The sequence below is a fragment of the Mustela lutreola genome, chromosome 16, assembly GCF_030435805.1.
Source record: "Mustela lutreola isolate mMusLut2 chromosome 16, mMusLut2.pri, whole genome shotgun sequence".
NCBI lineage: Eukaryota > Metazoa > Chordata > Mammalia > Carnivora > Mustelidae > Mustela > Mustela lutreola.
Window position 1 is genome coordinate 10,033,082 of NC_081305.1, and position 14,917 is coordinate 10,047,998.

The 14,917-nt window shown below is 47.8% G+C and overlaps 1 protein-coding gene across 1 annotated transcript in view; it reads left to right on the forward strand.

Moving 5' to 3' along the window:
- ADAMTS18 (ADAM metallopeptidase with thrombospondin type 1 motif 18) overlaps window positions 1-10,486 on the forward strand; it is a 138,598-nt gene extending 128,112 nt beyond the window's left edge. Inside the window, exons 22-23 of the mRNA XM_059152999.1 lie at window positions 2,766-2,913; window positions 8,579-10,486. Coding sequence (XP_059008982.1) covers window positions 2,766-2,913; window positions 8,579-8,694 — 264 coding nt within the window. The 3' untranslated portion in view covers window positions 8,695-10,486. The remainder of the gene's footprint in view (window positions 1-2,765; window positions 2,914-8,578) is intronic.
- The last annotated feature ends 4,431 nt before the right edge of the window (window positions 10,487-14,917 follow it).

Below are 14,917 nucleotides of genomic sequence, written 5' to 3' on the forward strand. Positions count from 1 at the left end.
ATGGCGGCAGCCGCCACCCAACACCCCCCCCCCCCCCCCCGCCGCCGCCACCAAGGACCCATCCAAAGGTCAAGAGCAGCAGCTCAGATTCGGGAGACCTCACGATCTCGGGGAGCTGTGCCACCTGCGTGGCCCCGGGCTGCTTCCGTCACCTGAGAGCTCTAGCTGTCACCGCTGGAAAACCAAGACGCTAACGAAGAGCTCATCTCTCATGTGCACCTACGATAACATAAAGCACCTAGACCAGACTGGTCCCGTGGCCCCAGCTGTTCACTCTTGCTGCTGCTCTCAAGATCCCCGGGAGCCTCCTGTATTCTAGAAACACTGCTCTTCGTCTCGACACCTTTGGTTTTTACGTCCAGTTGCTGAATGATGTAATAGCTGGCATTTATGGAAGCCGCCTTGCTTGTGGGTGCTTTTGTGCCTGTTTTGTAGAGGAGGCAGGGAAAGCTCGGCTTGGGTCAATTCAGGCAGGAAACCCCCAGGCTTGTAAACACATGAGAGGTTAGAGGCACCCTTTTTCTCAGAAGACTCCCGTGAAATTTTGGTTAAAGTGGTTTGGTTCTGATTGGCGAGGTTGGCGTGTGAAGCAGAGTCTGGGAGAGAAGCTGTGTTGTGTCCTCACCCTTCCCGACCAGCAGAGGTCAAGGAGCTCTTTACAGAACTTGCCAGCTGGAGGGGTGCTGCCTACCCCATGACAGACACAGGGGCTGGGCTGGGGCATGTGCGAGCACAAAGGTAGGTCTGTAGATCCGTGTCTCTGTAAGTAAGCGTACGTACACACAGTGTAGAATGTGTGTGTTTATAGGCGTGCATAGGTGTTTTTTTTTAATTAAAATAAAATATATTACTTGCCCCAGGAGTACAGGTCTGTGAGCCCTCGGTCTGACACACTTCACAGCACTCACCATAGCACATTCCCTCCCCCGTGTCCCTCATCACTCAGCCACCCTGTCCCTCCCCTCACCCCAGCAACCCTCAGTTTGTTTCCTATGATGGAGTCTCTTCTGGTTTGTCTCCTTCCCCGGTCCCATTTTGTTTGATTTTTTTCCCTCCCTACCCCCACCACCCCCGACCCTGCCTCTCACATTCCTCATATCAGAGATTCATAAGATAATTGTCTTTCTCTGACTGACTGATTTCACTCAGCATACCTTCTAGTTCCATCCACGCCATTGCAAATGGCAAGATTTCATTTCTTTTGAAGGCTGCATAGTATTCCATTGTATATATATACCACATCTTCTTTATCCATTCATCTGTTGATGGACATCTAGGTTCTTTCCATAGTTTGGCTATTGTGGACATTGCTGCCGTGAACATTGGGGTACATGTGGATCACTACATTTGTATCCTTGAAGTAAATACCCATTAGTGCGATTTCTGGGTGATAGGGTAGCTCTATTGTCAACTTTTTTAGGAACTTCCATGCTGTTTTCCAGAGTGGCTACAGGAGCTTAACACCGGTCATTCCTGAATGGTTACTTTTAGCCATTCTGACTGGCGTGAGGTGGGATCTCACTGTGGTTCTGATTTGTATTTCCCTGATACCGAGTGATGTTCAGCACTTTTTCATGTGTCTGTTGGCCATCTGGATGTCTTCTTTGCAGAAAGTGCATGTCTTCTGCCCATTTCTTGATTGGATTATTTGTTCTTTGGGTTTTGAGTTTGATAAGTTCTCTATAGATTTTGGATACTAGCCCTTTTTCTGATATGCTGTTTGCGAATATCTGCTCCCATGCTGTCCGTTGTCTTTTGGTGTTGTTGACTGTTTCCTTTGCAAAACCTTTTGATCTTGATGAAGCCCCAATAGTTCATTTTTGTGTGCATACGTATTTGTAAATGCACATACATACACATGTATAAATGTCTAAAATGTGTATGTGTGTGTCTGCGTGTATTGGAGGATCTGAGAACTAAACCATGAAGAAAAAAGCAAAGGAAACCAGTGTGATTGTGTATCCCTCATCAGCTAGACTCCAAAACCAAACCTCGTATGTTTTCCATCCCTGCTGGTTTTCCCCTCCCAGACACCAGTCCCTATAACGATGCTTGTCCTGGATAAACACTTCACCTATCTGCACTAAGAACAATGTAGTGCATTTTTAAAAGCAAAACAAAAGATAATCCATGTATAGGGCTTTTTTCCTGATATTTCATTTATTCTTTTGGTATAAAATATATGTCTGAGGAAAAAAAAAAAAGGTGATAGTCCTTGTTAGTCATCTATTTTTTTGTTGTTGTTTCAATGGAAGCGCAAGATCATTGATTTCTAGGAAGCACCACACCCACCAGACCAACTCGGACTTTGGCCAGGCACCGAGGACAGGATTCCAAAGCTGCCTCGGATAAAGTATTATTTCTTCGCTGTCCTAATTCTGAACCGTCCCCCATGTCTCCCCCCCAACCCCCGCCTCTGCGGAGATTACCTGGAATTCTTTAAATACTGGGATGATTTGTTCTGCATCCTTATGGCGGCTTCTGTATTTCTGGAAGCCGTCTTCGTTACAGTCACTTAACTGGAGACACACTCTAGGGCAAGAGAGAGAACGTTTGCCGCGGACCCCCTTCTGATCAGATCACGCCTGCTGCATGTTTGATGGGACGTGAGCATACATGCCGGGCTCTGGCCACTCCTGGCTTCATCAACAGGGCGCCCGGGTTTGGCATGGAGCGTGGAGATGCCTTCTATTGGACATCTCTGACCGCCACAAGCACTCTCCCTCTGAGTGCTGCTGACTCCTTCCTCTTGCCCCCTTATGCAGTGCACGGTGACCTGCGGAGGGGGTGTGCAGACGCGCTCGGTCCACTGTGTGCAGCAGGGCCGGCCTGCCGCCAGCTGTCCGCTCCACCAGAAGCCTCCGGTGCTACAAGCCTGTAATACCAACTTCTGTCCGGCTCCCGACAAGAGAGGTAACTGGCCCCCCACCCCAGTTCATCGGATTTGTCCTCCGAGAACTTTTCCAAAACCCCTCCTGTGTGGTGGTGTTTATGCCCTGCAGCGCCACTAGGGGAGTGCTATTCCCACCCTGTCTGTGTGAACGGCGCCCCCCACGGGGGTACAGGGCACAAATCTGGGGGCATTCCTGCTCACAAGGATCTCGTTTGCACACCCATGCAGGGAACATTTAATTCTGCGATAAGGCTGGTGAGCCTTACTTCTTACTCTAAAAGGGGGAAATAGCAATCACGCAGGTCAGTTTTTTAACACGGTTTTAGTTACATAGGAAAATGAAAATGTAACTACCGTGAGCCCAAGATTAGGGCTGTCGGTGGAAACCCAAGCGTGAAGGGGGGATCGTCCTTGAACTCACGTGTTAGCGGAGGAGGCAGGTAAGTTACAGTCCGTCAGGGAACGTGCGGCATCCTCAGACCACACCGTGCGTGTTTCCTTGGTAACAGTCCATTCCCACGCGGTGCGGCATGTGCTGGAGGCACAGTGGGACACTGGATTACGTGAGCGAGCAAGACTGGCTTTCACTGGCTCAACTTCCTTCTCAAAGACCCCTGACAAACACACCAGGGAAGGTCTCCTCCGCCCCTCAGATTTCCTTGTGCTCAAGAGTCAGGTTCCCGCCCGGTGCCTGCCACATTGTCTTCTCATCCCGTCCTGGCTTTTCCAGGGCTGGCTTACTTCTTACCCCGCGCTCTCCCATCTGCGGGGAATCAGACTCGGGACTCTGACTCCTCGGCTCTCCGCCGTCCCTATCACGTTGCGTTTCTAAGTTGTTGTCCTTGTTTAGCTTCGTCTTCGAGCCTTGGCTCCAGACTCTGGGCACCTATTTTCCCTCCTCTGCCCTCTCTCCTTCCTCGTCTGAGGCTTGCAGGAGACAAGAGAACTAGTAACCTGCCCGCTTCTCTCAGTCCCATCCCTGCCAAGGCAATTTTGGAATTCTCCAAATCTCCAGCCTCTTTCGGCAGAAAGCTTATGGGGGAAGAGACACACATTTGGAGCAAGTGGTCATGTACTTGCAAACTGTCTCCCCCTTTCTTCCCCCTTGGTGACGTTTCCCCCCCTCCCTCTAGTCAGCTGGCCCCAGACACATGCCCAGAGGCCGAAGTGCATGACCCCGGCGACAGGCTGTAGGGAACGGCTGATCAAGACCGTGGCTCAGCAGTATCTCCTGGGCAGGAGTACAAGGCGGGGAGAACCAGACAGATAAGATCCAGGATTGCGGGGAGGCCCTTGGTGTTACTATTCTGTTCATCCGGCACCCCGCCAGGCACACTGTCAATGCTCAGCACGTGTTAGGTGGGAGATTGGGGTCCAGTACCATGAGGTTGTCTTATTCCTTCCAAGCCAGGTCACTAAGCACCTGCTGCAGATCCCTAGCATTCTTCTAGGGATAAAAGAACAAGGTGACGTCCTGTTCTTAAGGTAGGAGGAGGAAGATGGGACAACAGGTGTGCGTGGTGGAGCGTTACCAGCGTCACAGTGGAGGTCCCTCCGTGCTCCATGGGTCGCAGGGATGGGGGCAGTGGGAGACGACGGGACGAGAAGGGGCTCTGAGAAGGACCCCTCTCCGTGCCTCCTGACTACGTGAGGTCTCTTTTGTAAAGAGGAGTAGGGTAAGAAGGCAGATACGAAAGGCATAACCCTGAGTATTTCTTCTTGGCAAAAATGTGGCCCGTGGTTTTTACGCAGTTGAAGGCCTCCTCCTGCTTCTCACATTCCATCCCAAATCCCGGGACAGGCCGTGCCCAAACAGCTGCTGGCTTCGTCTTCCTCCTTACATCATTGGCAGGCTGACCACAGGTGGAACTGGAGTGTGTTTTCTAACACTTAGTTTCCCACAAACATTAGTGGACAGTAAGCAAACCCGTGGTGCCAAAGGGAAGAAGGTTTAATCCTTGGAATCTTCTCTGAGACTCCCATGAGGCACCGTGCTTTTGAGGCACCGCCTTCCCCTCCAAGAGTTGAGAGTAGACAGTTCTGCCCAGGCTGGCAGCATCGTGTCTTGCAGGACAGCCAAGTGTGTGTGCCGTCGCTCGGACCCCCCTGCCCCACCCCCACGCTGGTAGCCAGTCTAGGCCACTCACTCGGTGCCGTCTGCACTGTGGGAGGCTCTGCCTGGGTCTTCACTGGATCCGGATCCGGATCCGGAAAGCATCGTACGAGCTGGCATTGTGCCTATTCAGAAAAGAAGGAAGCCTCGGGCCGCGACATCAGTCATCACGGTATGGTGAGTGGTTGTTGACCCAGTCGGGACGAGGCCTGGGCTGCAGCCTAGTGGGATTTGGCTGGCGATGAGCAGCCCCCAATGGGAGTAAGTTTATTCCTCTTGGAATCTCCCCTCCTCACATGGAGAGGGGCCAAGAAGGGTGGCCCTGCACCGTGGGAGGAGCACGGACTCTGACGTCGCAAAAAGGATTTGCGTCCACACGCTACCCTTGACTGGTTTGCGGCCACAGGCAAGCTCTTGAACTCTTCATAAAACGAAGAAATAATGCTTACCTGAAAAGATCACTGGGAGTTTCCATGTCTATTTCGGACTCCCTGTGAACTGGGAACTGTTCTGATGTCTGCCTGTAGTTAGAGCAGTGGACAGAATGGCCAGGGTTTCTACCTCCTATCTGGAAACGAACAACAGGCCAAGCAATAAATATACAATGTCAGATAATAAAGTAGAAAGTAAAACTGAAGCAGGGTCTAGAGAATGAGAAGGATTAGGGGGTAAAGGGGGGGGGGGAACTGGTTTAGAGAGACTAAAGGATGATATGATCCAGACATGGGTCTACAGGAAGGTGAACTATGCATGTATCTAGAAGGACAGTGTTCCTGGAAGGGGGACCAGCACATCCAAAGGCCCTGAGGTGGGAACGTGTGAATCTGATCAAGAAACAGGAAGACACCTGGAGTCAGATGTCTAGAGTGGACAGGGGTTAGGTGATGAGCGGAAGCTGGTCCTAGGGGCCTTGTCAGTCTTTGTAAGGACTGAAGATTTACCTCTGAGTGAGATGGAAGCTGATGGAGAACTTGGAGCAGAGGAGCCGTGGGATCGGACTTGTGGGAAGGTCCCCGGCAGTTACCCAGAGAAGAGCACAGGGGTCCAGAGCGGGAGGAGGAGGTTCGGTGAAGGCAGTGGCCATACTGGGAGACGCTGGGTGCTGGTGTATTCTGAAGACTGAGCTCATGTATAATACTTGTCAATGGTCTGCCTGCGGGATGTGAGGCAAAGAATAGGACACCAGGGTCATCCTCAACAGCACACATGAAACCTGTGACAACAGAAGCTCAAATAACCAGCTGTCGGTAATCACTAGAGTAGCCGTAATCAAACCCAGTGCTCATCTTGATGGCTCGGCGATAAACCTCCCTTCTGCTTCCAGACTTAAAATGAGCTCAAAGCACAAGCCGCAGCGGCCAGCCGAGATCCCGTTCTTACCTCGAAAGGAGTAAGCGTTGCTACAGTACTGCAGTTAGGGTCATGCTTTTAGCGGTCTGTTTTCATCCTGATGCGGCATTTCCACTACATCAGTAGGATAATCTCTACAATTTAAGTAGAAAGTGATTCAGGTGTACATTCTGATGGAGGAGGCTGCATGTTCGGTAGCTGGGCTAGAAGACACTGTCCAAGTTTGTATTAGACACAACCAGAGATGAATACGGAGACATGAGCCAGAGCCTAGACGAGTGTTCATCGCACGTCTGACTTGTATCTCTGAGGTAAGGGATCGCACCCCTGCCCTGTGATCGTCCACCTCCATACACCTCCTTCTAGATGCCCAGGGCAAAAAGCACATCATCATTCTTGATTCTTCTTTGCTCTCTCCTGTCTTTCCCAACCTGTCAGAACATTCTTTAGGCTCCAGATCCAGGAGTTACTGAAAAGAAAAGAAAGATGCTCTTAGCTCACCTTTCGACCCAAGTTGGGACACTGTAGATTTCACATTGGTTGTTCTAGCCATGATGGTTACAGGGAAACTGGTATATTTTTTCAACAAATATTTCCTGAGCAGCTACTCTGTGATAGGCACTACACGTTGGGACTGAAGTAATGAAAACAGTAGACGGAACCTCTGCTCTCTCAAGGATCTTAGGTTCTAGAGAGGAACCAGACAGGCAGCACAGAATGGGATGAGCACTGATAGCCGCGAGGTAGGAAAATCAAGTGAGGTGGGGAGTAGGGAGTGTTTTCTGGGCGGCCGCAGAGCACTCTGCTTATCTGGGGGAGTCCCGGAAGGCCCTGCTGTCTGCCGGTGACCTCTGAGCAGAGACATAAAGGAATAGAAGGGGTCTGGGGCAGGAGACGGCTGGGGAAAGCCACCGTGTGCCTGGCACGTTAAGGCATCCCCCAGGTGGCCCATGTGAGGGAGGGGACGAGAAGAGGAAGATGAGGTCAAGCAGTAGTGGGGGGACCAGATCCTAAGACCTTGTCAGCCATGGTAAGGACTAAGCCTTTCACTGTGGGTGGATGGAGGGGCCCCAAGGAGAGTCGGGGGCTGAGACATGCGTGACCTGAACTGACTTGTCCGTTCGGGGATCAGCAGCGCTACTCCGAGATGGGTGCGGAGGCTGTATTGTCGGCAGCAGAGCGAGGGCAGGGGAAGGAAGTGTAGGCAGTTCTGACTCACAGAGAGGCAGAGTTCAAGTCGGGAACAGCAGGAAAAGAAAGAGGAGAGCCAAGAGCCTGGCCTGCCATGTCCAGGGACACAGGGTACAGAGCAGAGCTACTTCAGGATCATTTTAAAAAGGAGCTGGTTGAGTGCCTGTGGGCAGCGGGGGGATGAGGGGGGGTTGGGCAAAGTGAAGGTAAAGTGACTTTTGAGCCTTGCAGAGAGGAAGGGAAAACACTTCCCACCATGACTGAGAGAACTCACTTACGTTGAGGGTAGACCATAAACACGTCTGAAGTCAAAATTCCTTGAGAATCTGGTAAAATGGCTAAGACCTTGACTCCTAAAATGGGCACTGAGGTTTACATGAAGAACATCTTACATACAGCTTCGCGTGCCTTCTGTACCTAGAGAGGTCCTTCTGCGTGAGAATCCCCGGTGTGCCGCGTTCTGCTTTCAATCCGTAATCCCATCTGTCAACAAGAGAAGTCAGGCCTGCTGTTGACTTAAATTCACTCTGTTGCAGATGGGCTGGGAGATTTATTTGAAATCAATCTAGAGCACCGCAGCTGGGCCATCAGTCTCGGTGTGCTCACTCCCGTATCGCAGGCCTCCTGTTCCCCAAAATTAAGTCCGTGGACCAGGCGGCAGCGGCTCCCAGCTCACTCCAGACCCTGGGAATCAGAAACACTGCTTTAACAAGACCCCCAGGGCATTCCTCCCAGGCTGGGCTAAGGACACAACATGGTGGCTCCCAGGCCGCTGGGGAGGATCCAACAGGAATCTTGGGCTGGATAGGACACTTTCTTTTAACATCCACTCCCCCCACCAGCTGACATTTCGCTAAGGGCCCTAGTCCCTCTTGATGTCTTAATCCTGCTCCTCCTCCCTCCCAGCCAAGTCCTAGTACAGGAGCAGAACCACTCAGAGGCAGGAGGTCTTTGACCCACAGGCTCTCACCTTAAGGAAAAGGCTAAGCTTCCTCCTGAGGAGTGAACAATTTTTTTTTCTCTCCCTGCAGAGGATCCATCCTGTGTCGATTTCTTCAGCTGGTGTCCCCTAGTTCCTCAACATGGCGTCTGCAACCACAAATTTTATGGTCAACAGTGCTGCAAGTCATGCACGAGGAAGAGCTGATCTCAACGACCCACCCCACCCCTCACAACACTCGAGGGCAAGGTCTTCCCTCTCGTCTCTGGAGAGACCAATCCCCCACTGAAAGCCGAACACTGCAGACCACCCATGGGCGGCTGCGGCCATCAGTGGAATGGGCTCTCGAGGACAGGCTCCCTATCCACTTCCCCAAAGCACATGGTACTCCAAAGCACTTGAAAATGGGAAGCAAGGGCAAATTGGACTTCCACAAGAAAAGACAACATAACTTCGATTTGCACTGTGACAACGAAAGAAGTGATGCATCCCACTGAGAGATGTCACGTTTTAATTTTGACAAAGTGAGAATCTGGTCACCGTGGGGAGGGTCCCTCTATGAACTTCAGAGGGTTCCACGGCAAAGACATCTGGGTTGAAAAGGTGCTTTCAGACTTCGGGTCCAAGATGGAGCCTTGGAGCAATCAAATACAAATGGAACCCCTTGCCTCGTGTTGCCCGGAGCTCACAGTGTGACGGACACTGTGGCCAGCCCCAAGGAGGAGTTCCACGGGAAGCAGAAAGGTGCTCATAACTGTGCTTGCTGCTGGACTAGCAAGCCTTGTGTTATTTTTATCCAGTGTGCGTGTGTTGTTTTTATTATTTTGTTTAGACTATATTCTGCTTAGAGAGTGTCCAAGACTAAAAGTCACACTTGAAAAGTATGCCAAGGAATATTCTGGAAACAGGGCAACATGGATTATTTAAGATCCCCAGTTAAGTGAACTTCAAGACTCTGAAAAAAGAAAAGCCCACAAACTCACATAAAAGGCATATGTTGACGCCCTACACAGTACATCAACCTCGTAACTTCCGGTGCTAGCTGAACAAGTCCACGGGAGCCCCTAATCTGCTCTTTGGGAATCAGAACTGGCAAGACGGTCATTTCTGGTAAAACTCTAGGAGGAGCTAAATAGCAGAACAGCAGTGTTTTGAAGGAGAGCAGACCTGCATTTATAAGGCTCCCTACATATTATCAGAGCTGCTTGGAAAATTAAAGACCACTTGTGGTTCTTTCTTACCAATGGTCATGTTTAAATTTTCCCTAAGATTTAGTTAACAAGAAAAAAATACTGGCAACAGAGAAACCCATCTGTCTTCTTGCTAAGTTAATATTAATAAATCATAATAAGCCAAGATCCTTCGATGAATGAGAATATTTTATCATCTTTCAGATGATATTTTCAGTCATCAGAAGCCAGCTGTTGATAGGCACTAATGAGCTTAAAATTGTTCTCAATTGGAAAATACCACACTGTTTTGCCAAAACCAAGGTAACTTACAAGACTGAGTCCTTCTGTAATTTTTTGAGATGTGGTTAAAATGGGCATATTTATATAATTCTACTCTATTCCTCAATTTCTTTGATGAATGTAACCCAGTCTTACTGCTTTATAAAGTCACAATTCAAACAGGGATGTGCCAGCTCAGCACAACCAACCAGACAGTGGTTTGTTAAATTTAGAGCATCCTTTGTTCCTATTCTAATCAAAATCATGCGTTCTTGAAGTTCAGAGAAATTGGATTAGAATAGTCTCTCAATCCACTCAGCCTGGCCTAGAGTAGTGGCCATTCTATCATCAGAAACACACAGTTCCACATCACCCACCCCCTTGCCCTCCGAAAAATTGCAAGTTATTTGTTTCTTTATATAATGATCATTTTATTATTTTATGGAAAAATTAATTTATTAATAGCCTATTCTTATGTGTTCTCACTTGCTTCTCTGAGTAAGTGATATTCTGAGGAAAAATGTTGAATAAAGCAATGGGTTATAGAGAAAAGTCAAAATATATGTGTAATATTTAATTATTTTATAAGTTTTATAATAAAGTGTTCTGTTTCTTTATCTTTGAAATTTGTTAAGTTCTTGAATAAGTTAGAAGTCCGTTACTTCCAAGATCATGTAGCTGATAAACGTTGATTAGGGATCTCAGTAATTTCTCAAGGAGAAGTTGGGAGGAGAAAATACTCACTAATTGATTTTTCTTGCCTGTGTCTGAGAAAATTAGAAACCACCAAAAGTTGGGGTAAAATGGAAGATATGTTTAGCATCTAACAGAGATAGTTATTTTTTCCTGCTCTAATGCTTTGTCCACATTTATGGAAATCGTCCAAGTTAGTTAGATAAACCATAAACATAGTTGGCTTTCTCCTTCATTTTTTCCATTTGAATGGCAGGATTTTGCAAAATCCTTTTGCAAAAAGCAAGAGGGGAGGGGAAGGAAAAAAAATTAAAAAGCCACTATTTCAGGTTTTCCAAATTTGGAATCATCAGACCAGTGGAGAATAAAAATAGTCTGGGCAAAAGTCAGTCCAGTTGATGTGAATATATAATATTTTCCTTCCACATGTGATTATATACATGTATATGAATATGCCCTAAATATATACATGAATGTATGTGTACACATGTGGATCGTTTATGCATGCAGATCTTTAAAACATTTAGGAGAATTTTATATGAATTATTGCTATTTGGCAAACAAAAAACTGATAAGAATGAAAAATAGAAAAAAAAGAATGAAAAATAGAATAGCACATAAAATAGCAGAAGAGGAGGTATCCTTGTGCTTTTTGATGATAAAATGTTAATGGAAGCAATCACAGATGTAGTGTTTGGTGTTTAATGGGTACCAGAGATGGGCCACGCTCTTCATGTATGTTACCCCTTTTCATCCTCCCAAGACTAGTTAGGGAGCAGGGAGTCTGATTCCAGGCTCAATCCCAGGACCCTGGGATCATGACCTGACCCAAAGGCAGACGTTTTACCAACTAAGCCACTCAGGTGGCCCAGAAAGATACTGGTTTTTTTTTTGTTTTTTTTTTTTTTTTTTCCCTTTGCAGATGAAGACTCTGGGATTCAGAGAGATCCTGTATTTCATCTGAGGTAGCCATAAAAGTGAGCTCCATAAATAATACAAACATTTAAATTGTTCATTTTCATTGAAAATAGTCACTCTAATTGGTTTACAGAATTCCCATCTAGAAAACAATTCCCAGCGAGAACAGGGGGGCTGTTCACAGCTTCACAGGAATGTTCAGCTTTGTATCATGAAGAAGATAAAGATGCAACCTTCTCACTAAGATGATTTTTATCTTTAATCCTAAATTACCTTTGAGCAGAGAAAAGGAAAATTGTATCTAAATATTTAATTGTACCTTTCCTGATGGACGCTGAGGGTCATGATGTAAGTGACTTTGTTGTTCAAATTTCTGCGTATAGAGAAGCCAGCACAAGCAATGTCCAGAATGTGTTTTTTTCTGAATGTATAATTTGTTTCTGCAAAGTAATGACTAATTGCCTCACCCCTGCACACAAGCACCATCCTGTTGGAACATTATGAAGCCGTACGTCCCAGGTATGGTTGTTTTCCTAAATCACATTTAGTGAGGGGCATAGCTGAGTTCATAATCAGGTCACTTAGTAGCAAGAAGTGATTTGTATAATTGTTATATGATTGTTCTAATGGACAAAAAGGTTGAAAGATTGTTCCTAGCATCCTAACCGGGGTGAGGAAGAAACAGTAATGTCAAGGAAAAGGAAAGCCTAGAGGCCATGTCTCCCCGACCCAACCCCCGCTGTTTCTTTCCGCCCCTCCTCCCTGCCTCGCCTTGGCCTCCCCATCCAGGCTGCCTCTGCCCCACGCGAGTTAGGGCATCACCTGACATGAACTAGCATTGCCCCACAGTGCCCTGACCACATGTCAGAAAACACAGGACAAACACTGGGTTCTCCTTAATCCTCCATCTTCCCGCTAATGGAATTTCTAAACCAACTGCTCAGTAGAGAGAGGCGCGCTCACTGTATAAAGTTAACCGTCAGAGCCCTTGAGAGATGGTCTTTGAAGGAGAACCAGGGCCAGAGGCTGTTCCTGCTGGAGACGAGGCCCAGACATGCCTCTCCCCCGGACTCCCCTCCTGCCTCTTTATTGTGGCTGGAGCACAGGAAGGACCGGGCAGCCCCCTCTTGTCAGGAGACCAAGCCAGCTCTCCTGTTCTTCTGCGGGCTCCTCGGTTTCTGCAGATCCATGCCACCTACCGTGGGGCTCAGCAGCTCCCCTTCCTCGGAAAGAAGGCTCTCCCTACCCTGCCCCATCCCTTTTGAAAGCCAGCTTGGCTCTAGAGGAAGTCCAGGGACACAAGTTTCTAAATAATTAGCTGCGTGAACAATCGCTTGAGCCTACTTTATACATTCCTAGGTCCCATTCCAGAAATGTAATTTATTATTCTGGGAGTAGGGCCTGGGAACTTAGAGTTTAAAAGGCATTCAAGTTGCTCTGAGGAAAAGCTAGTTTTGGAACCACTGGTCTAGGGCAAAAAAAGAAAGTAGCTCGAGTCCGTCTTCCTTGTGCCGATGAAGGAGTTGCGTTGGCACCAGGCCCTCTGGTACGGGTCTGCTGGGGTCTGAGCTAAACTCAGCCAGTGATAAAGGGGGCCTTGCCTGCTCTCGTCCTCTGTATGGAATTCACCTGGGACGCTCTGGGGGCTGCCAGTAATGGGTCATGAAGAGGACTCCCAGGCAAGGACCAGGTCCATGGGCATCTTTGTCTCGTATTCTCATTCCCAACCATGCCGGTAGCCGAGAGCAAGGATTGGTGGGCAGGCAGTGGAAGGGTTTGAGGGAAACTGGCCAGTTCTCAGTCAAGCACCCACATGCACGAATTCGTATACCGTGCGTGTGTGTGTGTGTGTGTGTGTGTGTGTGTGCGGTTTTTTTTTTTTTTTTAAAGAAAAGAAGAAAGAAAGGGCATTCAACAGAGAAGCCAATGAAATCCCCGTTGGAAAGTGTCTCTTGGCAAGTTACTCCAGGACCTCGTGTGTGCGTGGAGAAACCCAGAGCACATGACAAAACCAGTTGTGCTCCTGGGATCCAGAGTCAAGGCAGAATGAAAGCTTCCAACCTACTTCCTGCGGGGACACTGGGTGCCAAGAGGTGAATTAATCCCTTTTATGAATCAGGCCAACTGTCACTTGCTTACAAATGGCCAGAAATGCATTGGCTGACTCGAGTGAATGAAAATTGTAACTTTAAGCTCTGTACGACAGAAGAAAAAGAAACAAAAGACTTTGAAAAGATAGGGAAGACCAGCTGGGATGGTGCTTTTGGCCGCACCGAGGTATAAACAAGGTAATTTCGTGTTCCCTAGAACTGTGCTGTTCTGGGACTCTGATTTTTCTCATTCGGTGGCTCATATCATTATTTACAGCGGCTTAGGTTTTTTTTTTTTTTTTTTTTAAATATATATTGGCCCCAGATACTTAAAATGAACAAATCTATTTCTGTATCAGCATAGTTCTAAACCCATGAAGGCCTAATTGTTATTGTATTCAGCATTTTTCCCCCTTTGTTAGGATGCCCACATTGTCTAGGGCCTTTATTACTTGCAGATAGGTCTGCGGAGGACGCAAACATTTCACATTTTGTTAGAGGTTAGCATTTGCTTTCAGGCTAAAAGTTCCCCGACACACACAGAGTCGCGACCAGTCTTTCGTGGGCTCTGCCTACCCTCACAGTTTTTTTCTTGCATGCTTGCTATCCAAAATACATCCGTTCTTTCAACCAGCATTTATCGATCTGTGAGATCCAAACACCGAAACAGATCTTGTTCCTGACCCAGAGAGACTGGCAGTTAAAAAACAGGATGCGGGGCACCTGGGTGGCTCAGTGGGTTAAGTCGCTGCCTTCGGCTCAGGTCATGATCTCAGGGTCCTGGGATCGAGTCCCGAATCGGGCTCTCTGCTCAGCAGGGAGCCTGCTTCCTCCTCTGCCTCTCTGCCTACTTGTAATCTCTGTCAAATAAAAAACAAAAACAAAAACAGGATGCGTATCCATGCAGTCGGGCAATGGTCCAAGGTCACATTTAGTCCTGAGATTTTGTTTTTAATTCCTCACTGTTAGGTTCACCCCAGTCAATATTCGATAATGTGTGTTTTTAGGCTTGTATTGTTGTCACTTATGGTAAGGTCACATATGCAAATGAGGGTCAGGCTGCAGACTTCTTTTCCCCTTCAAAAACAGTAAAGTCACAAAATTATACCATTAAACAGAAAGTAGCCCATTTGCAATTTTTTGTATAGAAGGGAATAAATGGGGCACCTGGATGGCTCAGTGGGTAAAGTGTCTGCCCTCAGCTCAGATCATGATCCCAGGGTCCTGGGATCAAGTCCAGCATCAGGCTCTCTGCTCAGTTGTCTTCTCCCTCTACCC